Source organism: Macrotis lagotis, chromosome 2, assembly GCF_037893015.1.
Source record: "Macrotis lagotis isolate mMagLag1 chromosome 2, bilby.v1.9.chrom.fasta, whole genome shotgun sequence".
In the NCBI taxonomy this organism is placed as follows: domain Eukaryota; kingdom Metazoa; phylum Chordata; class Mammalia; order Peramelemorphia; family Peramelidae; genus Macrotis; species Macrotis lagotis.
The window spans coordinates 78,255,818-78,270,155 of record NC_133659.1 but is presented as its reverse complement, the minus strand read 5'-3'; the positions used below and the strand labels follow the sequence as shown (position 1 = coordinate 78,270,155).

The following is a 14,338-nucleotide window of genomic DNA, read 5'->3' as shown; positions in this document are numbered from 1 at the left end:
AAACAACCTGCAGCGTGCTGGAACACCACCGGGACCTCATGAAGGTGAGCCACAGCAGCCCCAGGGTCCATAACACACTGTGGCCCACAAGAGGGGGGCCAAGGAGCAGAAGGTTCCAGCAGGTGAGATGAGACCAGAGGATGAGAGGACTGCCCGCCATCTGGAGCAGGAAGGGTCCCCAGAGGCCGGTTTTTCTTGTTCTCCTTTTATTCTTCAGAGGAAATTGAGACCCAGGGAGTTTAAGTGACCTGCCCAAAGGAACAGGGGTAGTAACCTTCAGAGGAAGGGTTTGTACTTTTTTTTTCCAGATTGTGCCTCCCTTGGTCAGATTTGAACTCAGGTACTCCTGACTCCAGGGCTGGTGCTCTATCCACTGCACCACCTAGCTACTCTCAGAACTCTTTTTAACAGCCACCTCAGACCCCCCCAGTAGCTGATATTCCAGGCATATGCTACCATGCTTGGCCAAAGGTCAAACTTGAACTCAAGTCCTCCCTCTGCCCCCAGTTGGTGAGGGGAGGGGGTTGGAGGATGCCACTGGTTTGAAGAGATTTAATTTTAGCACTGGGGCTTAAATCTTTTTTTTTTGTTTTGTTTATTTTTTAAAACAAATCCCATGGTTTGGAATAGAGAGAGAGCTAAGGACCAGGAAAGAAAAGAAGCTGGGACTAGGGCCCCTCCTGGGTCATGGTTTCTGCAGAGACTTTGAGTCAGATCCTTGGCCTTTCTAGCTACAATGCAGCTCTGGGCTGGGGTCAGATCAGTACCACACTTGGAGGACCCTATGAGGAAAGGGAAGGGGAAGAAGAAGAGAAACTGGGAAAGAAAGTGAGAAGAGACAAGAAAAAATGTAGCCCAATAAATAAAAATGTGTTAATATGGGATATTTTGGGGAATGTGACTTGCCAGGGAGAGCAGGCACCTTGCCTTTTCAGGACAATGAGTCCCTTTACTCAACATTACCCATCCCCTATAATGGAAGCTATAGTTCAAACAATAGGAGTCATAATTCACAGATCACAGAAAGCCCAAGAATGCTGGATGAACCAATGGCAATTTCCTTTAGTGCAAATAGAAGAGAACAATGACTCTATTCTTATACCCTTGATCCATTTTAATGGATCACGTATGGGCTGTGTATTTTCTTTCCCCTTTGAAAGAATTCTGTTGTAGTAAGAATAGATAATCTTTCGGTCCTGGACCTCATGCCCACACTTGACTTGGCTTATCCAGACAACACAGTATCTTTCGTCACACAAATACCCATACCTGGAACATGTTCTCACTTCTACTCAGAATCTTTCAAAGATTATTTCCTTGTGAAGTCTTCTCTGATCTCCTTAGTTGGATTAGAAGATTCCTGAAAGGCAGTATCTTATGGTGGATTGAACATAGTCTCTGGAGTAGCTCTGAGTTCAAATTCTGCTCTTGTCACTTATTGCCTATGTTACCTATGTTCACTTAGCATCCCTGGGTATCAATTGCTTCGTCTATAAAATAAGGGGCATGGATTAGTTGTCCTCTAAGGTCTCTTCTTGCCTTAAATCTATGACCTAGTGAGATCTCTTACAATTCAAAAAAAAATCTACAATTCTGTGAAATTATAACTATGATGGGAAAGATGCCTTCCCTGAGCTAGCTGTGTTTCAAGACACACACACACACACACACACACACACACACACACTCACTCTCCTTTCTGCCAGTCTCCCATTTTGGCCATTAACAGCCATAGACCTCAGTTTCCTTTATTTGTCAAATGAGCTGGAGAAGGAAATGGTAAACCACTCTGATATCTCTGTCAAGAAAACCACAATTGGGGTCAGAAACAATGAAATGGCCAAACCACAACAAAACTGTTCAAAACCTCAGGGATGTTCATTTGAGCATAAACCAAATAGCCCTCCTTTTCAGTTAGGTACCCAGAATCCCAGATATTTCTGGGTACACCAATACCATTTCCCCCCACCTCCAACCTCACTTCAGGTAGATCAGTCCAGGCTGAACTAATTCCTTCTGGTGTCTTGAGGAAATTCCAAATACCTCAGCTTGCAGTAATGACAGGGACTCAGAGAATGTAGGTCACGACAACCCCCTGCCTAGAGAGAAGAGCACTGAGCTGTCTCCATATCTCCTGGTCCTCTGGATCTAAGAGCATCCTGTCAGAGCTCCTGGCTCAGAGAGAGATAGACACCAGTGACCTTAATAGTTCACACCTGCATTTGGATAGGAGCCCAGGGCAGCTGGGCTCTGTATCTTCACAACAGCTGGACTAGTGAGAAATTAAATATGTGTAAAGAACTTGATAAAAAATGGGGGTAGACTGGGGTGGTAAGAGCAAGGAGGGAGATCCGGGAACCATTTCTTTCTCTGACCAGTGTCTGAGACAGTACCTGATTGATCTTCCCTGAGAAAAACAAGCCAGAAGGGACTTCTTTTACAGCAGGAGAGAGAGAGCTAGAGGAAAGAACCAACTTCCTTAAATATTAGACTGATTATTATTTTTTAAAAAAGGACTCATTTGGAAATTGAGGGGATCTCCATCAATTGGGGAATGGCTAAACAAATTGTGGCATGTGTATGTGATGGTACATTATTGTTCTATTAGAAATTAGGAAAGACTTTCATAAATTGATTCTGATTGAGATGAGAAGAATCAGAAGAACATTGTACACCCTAACAGCAATGTGGGGGTGATGAACCTTAATGGACTTGCTCATTCTATCAGTACAATAATCAGGGATAATTTGGGGGGATCCTGATGGAGAATACCATCAGTATCCAGAGAAAGATCTGTGGAGTTTGAATGAAGACCAAAGATTATTATCCACAAATTTTCTTTTTGCAAGGCAATGGGGGTTAAGTGACTTGCCCAAGGTCACACAGCTAGGTAATTATTAAGTGTCTGAGGCTGGATTTGAACTCAGGTACTCCTGACTCCAGGACCGGTGCTCTATCCACTGCACCACCTAGCTGCCCCTATCCTCAATTTTTTAAAAAAAAGTTGTCTTAAATATTACATAATTTGCTATCCCTAAATATTGTCTTTCTTCCAAGTATATGTTTTTTCTCTCAATACATTCAATATTAATCTATGCATATCATGGAAATAATATAAAAGCCTATCAGATTGCCTTCTGTTGGAGGGAGGGATGGGAGGGGGAAAATTGCAAAAATTCAAAACCTCACAAAAATGATTGGTAGAAACTACTATTGTATATAATTGGAAAACAAATAATATATATATATATATACATATATATATATATATGTATATATATATATATATATGATAAAAAGCACGAATTTCCAGGGTTAGATGACTCTGCAGAAAAGTTCCCATGGGGGAATATCTGGGGTGATATGACCTTATGGCTCCTTCCTCTCACCTGGAAAATTACTACCTTGTAGGGGTGTTACATGTGTGTATATTGCCCATGTAGGCGGGTTATGTGTGTGTTTGCATGGGTCTGTTGAGATGTTGTTCACAGAGACATGAATATATCTCTAGGGTCTCTTCCATCTACCATTCTCCAAGAGAGACTTTGATTCATTTCAAGAAGATAAGCAGGACATCGGCACCTTCTCTTCTCTTCAGTGAAAGAGTACTAGCCAAGAATTAAATTTGTCTGTGCCCTTAAATATAGTTACTTTAGGAAACATTTTTAGGTTCAAGGTGTGCTTCTTTTTGCTATACTACCTTAGTAGGGAAGGAGTGACCCAAGTTATATACCCAGAGTTTGACTCACTTCCCACCAAATACCAGCTCCACAAAGACCATGTATAGTGAATGGTTAATGAAATCACTTATCCAAGCTGATAGTATACAGAAATAAGAGAAAGTACAACTGATGAGAACATATCAGATAATTCACAGAGTGAATGAGCTCCTTTCCCCACTGGGAATGGGATATATTTCAACTCAACTAAGAGAGACCCAGATCTCACTCCAAGGAGAAATTTCTTGAAATCTTGAAAGTAGTAAACTGAGGATAGGGACATGTTTGAAATGCTGGTTCCTTTATATATTATCTTCTTCCCAGTCTTCTTCTCCCTTCAGAGATCTCTTCCTGAGGAAAATCTGAAAGCACTAAATTCTCTCAAGCTCTCAAGTACAATCTTTGTGACCTTGAATCTTTATTTCTCTAGGCTTCAGTTTCCTCAGTTTCTGTAAAATGTAGAACCTAAAGTTCCTTCCAATTTTAAGTATATACTTCCATGATCTGGTTGGAGTTGAGTCACACCTCTGGCCCAAAGATGGTACTCATGGTAGCTAACACCCAGAAACGACTGGATAAATGTTCACTTTTCTAAGTGAAGATTCAATAGCTATCCTGTTTTCAGAGATGCATGTGGAGGATATGTTCCCTGAAGGTGATTCCCAGTCCCTGGGCTACTTAGGATCTTTTGATAGTAGAACCTGGATTACGAGCCCAAAAGGATCTTGTCTTCTCCTAAAGAAAGACTCCACTGTACCATGCCAGAAGCCTCATGGAGAAGGCTTACAAGGAAGGAGGGTAAAGAGAATGAAGCTGCCTTTCAGTTTCCATCTCATTAATTCTCATACACTCAAAATATAAATAATTTGTTCTGGGTCAGCAAAAAAAAAAGTTGACTGAATTTTTAGAAAAACATGTTTCTACCTATCTTACTACTCTCTTAGTTCTCCTTTGTTGGGTCATTATCCAATTCCCGTCTTATCCCCCCAAATTGTGAACTGTCCCCCAGGATCTGCCTTGCCTTCTCTTTTCTCTTTTCCTACCCTCGATTTACTGGTGAGTTCATCTGTTCCCATGGGTCCAATTATTATTTCTATGCAGATGACACTTGACTCTATCAAACATTAATCTCTCTCCTGAATTCCAGTCACACATCTTTGCTGCTTGTTAGAAATCTCGACCTCTGCCCCAGTGGCATCTCTATCCCCATCTTTTGTCATCTTTGTCAGTTTGCTGCCAGTCTGAGAGTTGTTTTGATTTGCATTACTTTTTATTAGTGTCTTGGAGCAATCTTATCCGTGGTGTTAATAGTTTGTAGTTTGTTTGAGATTTGTTTGCTCATATCCTATGTCCTCTTATCCATTGGAGAAAGGGTTCTTGATCCTATTATAGTTTTGTTAGCTTGTATATTAGTCACTTATAAGAGTTTTCTGGTGCAAAGATTTTCCTCCCAAATGGTAGTTTTTCTTCTTATCTCTTTACATTGATTTTGTTCCATTCCAAAGGCAATTTAAATTTGACATTTCCAAAATGGAACTAATCATCTTCCTTCTGAAATCTTAAGTTCATTCAGACTTCCTTATAACTGAGAACCACCATCTTTGAAGCTTCCAAATTGGTTACCCTTCTTATCTAATCAGTTGGCAGATTTTGCCAATTCTCTCTGCATATCATTTCTCCCATACCTCACCTTCTCTCTATTCATAGGGCCATCACCATAATTCACATCTTCCTACTTATAATCATCTCTCACCTGAATGAGTTATAGGACAGAGAGGGATTAGATAGATTACTTCTTGGTATAGGGGACTACTAGATGATGAGGCTCCTTACTGGTGCAGTACCACACCTCCTCTGCAATATATAGGTTTAGAGAATATACTAGAAGACCAAATGCTTAAATGACTTGCCTAACTTAATTGTTAAGAGACAGAATTGGACCCAAGGTCCTCATGACTTTTAGGACAGTCCTCCAATCACAATAACAGAAATAGTAAATTGAAATAACATATCAATGAACATAATTGCCTCCAATTTCTGCCCCTTTCCAGTCCTTCCAATACAACACTGCCAAAATAATCTTCCCATGCCACATTTCACCATGTCACTCCCCTGCTCAATAAGCTCCAGTGGCTCTTTAATGTCTCTACGATAAATACAAAACAAAATCCGAAAGCTTCTCAGCCTTCTACAGTCTCATTTCAGTCTCTCTTTCTAGTCATATTTCACATTAAATTTTGTCTCTCTCTCTCTCTCTCTCTCACACACACACACACACACACACACACACAAAGTTTTAGTTCCTTATAAGATATCTTGGGGTTCAAGGGCTGGCTTTCTTTCTTCTCTTCCCTATTTATTCATTCTATCATAAAAAACTGGGACAATTAACTTTTGCTCCATGTAATTCATTTATGATTTCTTGAAATACAGCATGGGAAAACTGGGTTTTGAGAACTACTTGACCTTGCCTTAAACCCAAATCATTTATTAGCTCTCATTTATTGGTCAGCAATAAATCCCATACCAAGTCTCATTTGGTTGTTTGAGTTTTGATGGCTTAGAGTGAGTGTGAATGGCAATTGCTTCTGTCTCAGCCAGAAACTCACCTAGATTAGTAATGTTGTCTTTTAATTAGAGAAAAGAAGCAATTCTTCACCTCATTTCTTATCTAGTTGTAATGATTGAATGGGCATTGCCTCAGTCACCCTAAGACCTGGAAAAGATCTTCCCTAAGAAGACAAAGGTCAGGAGCAGCTAGGTGGCACAGTGGATAGAGCACTGGCCCTGGAGTCAGGAGTCCCTGAGTTCAAATCTGGCCTCAGACACTTAATCATTACCTAGCTGTGTGGCCTTGGGCAAGCCACTTAACCTAAAAAAAAAAAAGACAAAGGTCTCCCCACTACATCGAGGCCATCTCCAGTTGCTTTGATCCATATCTGAGCACTGAACCCAGATGGCTCCAGAAGAGAAAGTGAGACAGGTGACTTTGCACAGCTCTCACTTAAATCCAATTCACTTACATGTCATGGCAACACCTCCCTGATGTCATGGTCCTCTTTGAGAATGAAGGACAAACAATACCAACAAGTATCTGAATCACTAGCTGGTTCTCGAACTTGCCATTCTATCTTCCATGTTATTACCCTGATGTATCTCCCATGTCTATAAGACATTCCTTTTCAACTCTGACTCCCTGATTCTCTAACAGCTCAGTTCATGTGCCACCGACTCATGAAGAATTCTCTCATCTCTAGATGCTAATGCTCTCTCTCCTTCTTCAAATTACCTTCTATTTTATTTATTGTGTCCATGTTGTATTCCCTCAAATAAATGTAAGCTCTTTGATAACAAGGACTCTCCATTTTTTGCTTTTGCATTTATAGTGCTTTGTACCTGGTTAGTGCTTAATAAATATTTACTGAAACAAAATTGAGAAGCAGCACAGATAATAGTTATTATATAATAGCCTCATATATATATATACTATAATAGCATTATAATATTAGCATTATAATATAATAGCATTATATAATATTATGTATAAATAGCATTATAGTTTTATATAATAGTAATTGTTATATAATTAATGTGTTATTATAAATATAATATAATATGAACTTATATAATAATAATAATAATAATTATTATTATTATTATTATAGCTGGTAGCTGGTATTATTATAGCTGGAGCCGACATTGTGCTAAAACATTGTGCTAAAGCACTATACAATATCTCATTTGATCTCACAACAACCATGGGAGATAGGTACTATTATTATCTCCACAGAGGAGGAAATACACAGAAGTTATGACTTGCCCTAGGTTTCACAGCTAATAAGTGTGAGATGAGATTTGAACTCAGATCTTCCTGACTTCAGTTCTAGCACTTTATCCACTATGCCAAACAGCTGCTGCAATGTAGAACAATCAATACTGCAAAAGTTATTTGCATTTGGCTTTGGAATGTATACCCACTTACATACATGAGTGTGTGTGGACCAATTATTGCCACCCTCTATATCAGGTTCTAACTTCCTTGAGGGGCAGTAGGGTATAGTAAAAAGTAGACTTTTTAATCAAAGGTCATGGGTTCAAATCACAGCTTTGTAACTTTCTAGGTGGGTGACCTTGGGCAAATACTTTCACCTCTTCATATCTATAAAATATAATAATCCATATACTACCTATGTTATGGTGTTACCTCTATAAAAGGATTTTATAGTCTTTACAAACTATCTCCTAATGCATCTCCATACCTTTACCCTATCTCTCCTCCATGCTTAGAATGCCTTCCTCCCTTGCCTCTACCTCTTAGAGGTTTCCCAACCTGCCCAACCTGGTTGTCCTTCAACAATCACCATATACTTCAAGGAAGGGAAGCTTTCCTTGGTCTACACAAGTTGCCTTGTATCTATTTGGCCTATATCTTCAAAATACCAATTTATATATGTGTCATATACCATTTAGAATTTAAGCTTCCTTGAGTAGATTAAATGATTTATCTAAGATTTCATAAGTAGTAAGTAACATCAGTGAAATTAGAACCCAGGTTCTCCTCTATCCATATGTAGTACTCTCCCTCCCACTGAACCATTCCTTCTCATTCATAAAAAAAATTCTTCAGTGATATTAATAATTTTTTTTGTTTTGTTTTGTTTTTGCAAAGCAGTGGGGTTAAGTGACTTGCCCAAGGCCACACAGCTAGGTAATTATTAAGTGTCTGAGGCTGGATTTGAACTCAGGTCCTCCTGACTCCAGGGCCTGTCTACTCTATCTACTCTATCCACTGTGCCACCTAGCTGCCCCTTGTTTTTTGTTGGGTTTTTTTTGCATGATGTTATTAATTTTGAGTTTTTTCCTATTCTCTAGAGAGTGACTGGTTGCATCCTTTCCAATGTCAACACACCTTCCATGACCCCAGTGATTGGACAGCCACAACATGAGACAACCCAGCCCATTTATCAAAACAACAATGTGCCCACTAAGCCCACCGCAGGTAGGTCCTGACCCAGGGGGAGGAGTGGAGGGGGACTTGAAAGAGCGTTGAAACTAAAAAAGTATGCCAAAGAAAACAATGTCAAACTTGGAAGGTACAGAGAATGGAGGAAAAGCAAGAAAGATTATCTGTATCTGGAATAAAAAAGGGACTGATTTATCTTTAGAGCACTGATACTATTGTGCTGGATAATTTAAATCATCATTTGGGGCAGCTAAATGGTATAGAGGATAGAGCACTGGCCCTGGAGTCAGGAGGACCTGAGTTCAAATCAGACCTCAGATACTGACTTAATACTTACTTAACTGTACGACCTTGGGCAAGTCATTTAACCCATTGCCTTGTAAAAACAAAAACAATAAATCATTGTTTGATTGTATTTCTGTAAGTTAAATATTAGTGTGGATTCTATTCTGGTAATTCAATACCATGAACTCAGATATCTTTACAATACAAAAGTTTCTCTAGATCTCTTCATCCATGACCAAATGCTAGTGGATTCCTAAGCTAGTGAGTCACAGAATTGGAGATTCATAGAATTAAGTGTTGGAAGTTCACGTAATTCAATCCTTGTCTAAACCATGAATCCTGACCACAGCATTCTTGTCTTTTGGGTTAAGACCTTAAAGACCTCCTGTAAGGGAAGTCTCATTCATGTGTCTATGTTTAAGAGTACGTCTTGGTCAAAAAGTGGTTGGGAAAGTGATGGGGGGGGTACATGAGCATTTGGATTATGTGGATTCTCAAGTTTTCTGTTAGGGGTTTTCAATTCATGTTCAGAATTTACTGGTTCAGAGGGAAAGAAAACATTTGCCCAACACATCTTCTCTAGTTTCCAGTTTATGGTGACTGTATTTTCAACGAGACTCCAAGTCTCATGCAATGTCTACTTCACCAATGAAATGGAGGGAAGGAACCTTTTTTAAAAATCATATTTCTCTTCTCTCTTCTTTCTTTCTCCCACAATCCAACCTTGGAATGTTACTCTCTTAGATTTTTCCCATGGAGTAAGTATCTTTCTTTCTTCCATAGCAAAGATCTTGGGGAAGGTGGGAGAAAGCCTGAGCCGAATTTGTTGTGTCCGTCCACCAGTGGAGCGGTTCACTTTTGTTGGTGAGTGGCAAAGAACCTTCTCTCTCTCTCTCTCTCTCTCTCTCTCTCTCTCTCTCTCTCTCTCCCCCTCCCTTCTTCTCCCCAATCTCCCTTTCTCTCCTTCCAATCATTTGGAGAATGTCTTTTTTTTCTCCATAGATCCAAATACATCTAAAAGCCTCCCCAAAGAGGCACAGGAGTTCTGCCCTTTAGAATTCTTGATACCGAAAGACTCAGCTTTTGGTGTTGAAATATGCTTTCTAAGATCAGATGTTGCTGCTGATGGACTGAAAGAGGGGCTTGCTTTCCCCTTACAGAAACAATAGAACTAGACTATAGGTTCACTGGGAGAACTGTGGTTACCCCAAGGATCATGAACAGGGGTAGAAAACCAAAAATATTGTGGGTTCTGTCTTCCAGCCTCAAAGTGGACAGAACAAGCCCCAATCTGGATTCAATGCCTGTGACTCTTCTCTGTTCTTTCTCAAATTTTTCAACTTGGGATCAAATAGAATTTGATAGTTGAGGAGGATGGCAGGTGACTAAGGGGTGTGTGTGTGTGTGTGTGTGTGTGTGTGTGTGTGTGTGTGTGTGGTGTGTGGTGTGTAGTGTGTTTGTGTAGTGTGTACACTCATGGTTAAAGTTGTGTGTATGTACAAAAATGCATTTACCTGAGAAAGACAAAGAGATGTCCAAAGCTTTCTAAGTGTCCTCATGGACTCCTGCCACAAGCAGGTGGAAAGGCAAACCCTAGCTCTGTCACCACCAGAGCTGTCCTAAAAAGAGAAGAATGCCTCCTTATTACTTTTTATGGGCTGTTTCTTCTTACTCATGTGGGTAGTTCCCTTCCCAGTGGGGAAAAGGGGAAAGAAATCTTCTGGGCATCATCTTAAAAAATTCTTTGTTTGCTCGTCATTGGTTCAGTTGTTTGAGAGGTCCTAGGTCTGAGGTCCCTTGTTATTTTTAACCTTGGTTGGACTCTCCTGTCAGAGTCTCTCCTAGGTTCTCTAAACATTCAGATAAGCATATCAGGTACATTAGGCAGGGTTGAAGATGGGGGTGGGGTTCCCTGGAGCTTCCATCTCTTCTCTTCTTTTCTTCCCAGATGAGAATGCCAATCTTGGAACAGTGATGCGATATGAAGAGATCGGTGAGTGGGATGGGGAAGGGAAGGAGGATTCTAGGAGGCTGAACCGAGGTGGGGAGACCCAGTGGCCAATATTTGATCACGGAAGTCAGTTGTTCCTTTACTCAGTGAGTCTATGAATGAATAGATATTATGCTAAGTGCTAGGGTTGTAAAGAATGGTAAAAGATAGGGGAAACAACTTGCAAACCGCCATGTGCACACAAGCTATGTATAGATAAAGTGGAAATAACAGAGGAAAGGGATGAAAAGAAAGAAAGGCTTCTTAGGAAAGGTGGGATTTTATCTGGGAATTAAGGTGAAGCCTGGGAAGTCAGGGGGTAGAGATAAGAAGGGAGTGCATTCCAGCATGGCAGATCTCTCCCCTTTCCTTTTTAGTTTTGATTTTGAGACAGTTAGATAGTTCAGTGGTTTGGGTGTTGGGTCTGGAGTCAGGAAGACCTGAGTTTAAATTTGGCCTCAGATACTTACTAATTGTGTGATTTGGGGCAAGTCACTTAAGCCACTGGAAAAGGAAATGGAAAACCATTTCAATATCTTTGCCAAGAAAGTCATGTGGACAGTACTGGCATGCTAGGTCCATCCCTCACCCCAAGGACCATTTACTTTTTATTTTTTTTTAGGTTTTTGCAAGGCAATGGAGTTAAGTGGCTTGCCCAAGGCCACACAGCTAGGTAATTATTAAGTGTCTGAGGCTGGATTTGAACTCAGGGACTCCTGACTCCAGGGCCAGTGTTCTATCTACTGTGCCACCTAGCTGCCCCAAGGACCATTTACTTTTGTAAAACAGGTTCAAATTGGAGAGAAAGCATGCTTTGTGGCCTTGGACAAAGCACTTCATTCTCTTTGGGCTTCAGTTTGACCATCTCCTTACAGAATGGGGGGACTGGAGGACCCTTCCAGCTCTATCTGTTTGATGAATTAGGATCAGGACATTTTTAAAGAGGCCTTTCCAGGTCTCAAAAACAATCCGATTAGTACTTTTGCAGCAATGGCTATTTTCTTTCTCTGGCCCAAGTTGGACACCATAAAGGAGAGCCCACCTGCTAGTGGGCTTTCTTCTTTTTTCCTTTTCTTTGATCAATTAATCAACAAGCATTCCTCAAGGGCCTTCTGTATCCCTGGCTGTGCCTCCTGAGGATGCAAGTACAAAAGTAGAAGCTAGTCCCTGCCCTCAAGGAGCATCCTGAATAATAGATGAGCTTCTCACATTCTTGTCTGTCTAGATGCAGCCTCCCGCTCCCTTGTCCTCTGAAATACTCAGGTGTAAGAAAGGATAGAAAGAGTTGGATGCAAACATTCCTCTTTCATAATTTCCTGCTCCTCAGAGCCCCTTTCTGAAGAAATGATCCCGTCCCAACATTTTTACCCCAGAGTTCAGAGCACTTAATAGAGAGAGCTCTTTTGGGATTCAGCTACCCATCGAACATTGCCTGGAGAAGCTAATGATAGACTTCTCCAAAGGCAGTCTCAGAAGATGGCCGAGGTAGATTTCACAAGATGCTCTCTCTCCTGCAGGTCTAGAAAAACCAGGCAATTTGAACAAAGTATGTTAATGGTGAAGCTCTATAGTAAAACCCACCATCTCTGCCTTTCTCAGAGCATGCCACCTTTTAACTTACTAGTCAATGCTCTTCTTTAGTTGATTTAACCAGAAAAAAGGTGCTGAGGAGAGAAATATAAAGTTAACAAAGACTGTCTACCCTTACCCAGGAATTTCTTTCTTCAAGGTTAATGCCCTATCTCTTACATAGAAAATATGTATTAAGGGGTGGCTAGGTGGCGCAGTGGATAAAGCACTGGCCCTGGAGTCAGGAGGACCTGGGTTCAAATCTGGTCTCGGACACTTAATAATGACCTAGCTGTGTGGCCTTGGGCAAACCACTTAACCCCATTTGTCTTGCAAAAAAAAAAAAACTTAAAAAAAAAGGAAAATATGTATTAAATGCTCATTCGTTCATTCATTCACAAAAGGGGAAACTGGAATTGCCAGTCCAGGGCCTGGATGTCTCTGGGAGTATCAAAGGAGAGAGAGTGCACTCTATAAAACCATAGGGTTTAGAACCCAAAGACCTTGGGAATCAAACAACTCTTTCATTTTACTTCAAAAGAAGAAACCGATCCCAATAGGGAAAGTGATTTCCCAAAGTCATATAGCGACTCATGGTCCAACTGGAACTAGAACCCAGATCTCCCAGTCTCACGCGTCTATTTTCAGACTGCCCAATAAGAAGACAGAAAAAGGGCTCCGGCTTCTTAAAATCACCATGATGATGTTTCCATGCCAGCATTTAGCTTTTCTTTGGCACTACATGAGAAGACTGAGGTTGTCTATAATCTTCTCTCAGCATCCACGGCCCCAGGTTCAGTGCATCTCTCTCCCAGGGGCTACCCCAGACCAAGGGCAAGGGGACCGAATGCACAGCTTTGTCTCTAGCCTTGTTCCATTGGGCGGAACCCATGCTGCCCTCCAGTGACCACCCGTGGTATTGTCGGTCCTCTGCTAAGCTCTCATTTTCACTGAAAAAGCTGACACAACACTGTTTTAGCATTGGAAAGAAACTGGAAACTCTCATTTTTATTTTCTGTCTCCTTTAAACATCTCTCACATTATACTAGGGTGAGAGAGTGAGTCACTGCCTCGGTGCAGGAGAGAGAATAATATTAATGGGTAGAAAGGAAGCTGAGGGAGAGTGATTTCCCTGAGGAGGTTTCCAAATTTAGCTTTTAGAAAATCAGAAGCAAGGCCTTTGAAGGACTTTGTATGTAGTTAACCCTGCATGTCTGAATGGAGCAGAAAGAACATTATAGGGATTGTAGAAAGAAGCCAACTGGATCCCACCTGGGACATCTTCCCTCGGCAGGGCCATGGCAGCAGACTAAGGGAAAGGCATTTTGCTGGTGCTTCCCCGGACATCTTCTGAGACTGCCTTTGGAGGACTCTATCATTAGCTTCTCCAGGCAATGTTCCCCAAATGATGCAGTGGATAACCCAGTGTGACCTGAGTTCTGGTCCCAATTCTATCCCTTAAGAGCTGTATAACCTTGGGGAAGTCACTTCATCTGGACTTTATTTACCTCATCTCCAAAATATGGGCATTAGACTTGACCTCCAAGGACAGGACTAGTTCTAATGGCCTGCTTCCCAACCCTGAGAGCTTTGAAGTTAGCATCTTAGCTTCTAGGAATCTTAAGTCTCAAAAAACTTTAGTCCAAACACTTACATTTTTAGATTTTTTTTATAATTAATATTTTAAAGAAGCAACTAGGTGGCACAATGGACAGGGAGACTAGATGGTCTTTGAATCCTTTCCCAGTTCTAAAGCTGTAATTCTCCTGTCCTAGGGGTATTGAACTTAAAGGAGAAAATGTATCTGAAATG

At 40.9% G+C, this 14,338-nt stretch overlaps 1 protein-coding gene across 1 annotated transcript in view; it reads left to right on the top strand.

Annotated features, from left to right (window-relative positions):
* Positions 1-14,338, top strand: part of NMNAT2 (nicotinamide nucleotide adenylyltransferase 2) — a 260,278-nt gene that overhangs the window by 219,515 nt on the left and 26,425 nt on the right. The window contains exons 5-8 of the mRNA XM_074222211.1: positions 1-44; positions 8,592-8,718; positions 9,751-9,831; positions 10,916-10,960. The exon at positions 1-44 is cut by the window's left edge and continues 35 nt beyond it. Coding sequence (XP_074078312.1) covers positions 1-44; positions 8,592-8,718; positions 9,751-9,831; positions 10,916-10,960 — 297 coding nt within the window. The remainder of the gene's footprint in view (positions 45-8,591; positions 8,719-9,750; positions 9,832-10,915; positions 10,961-14,338) is intronic.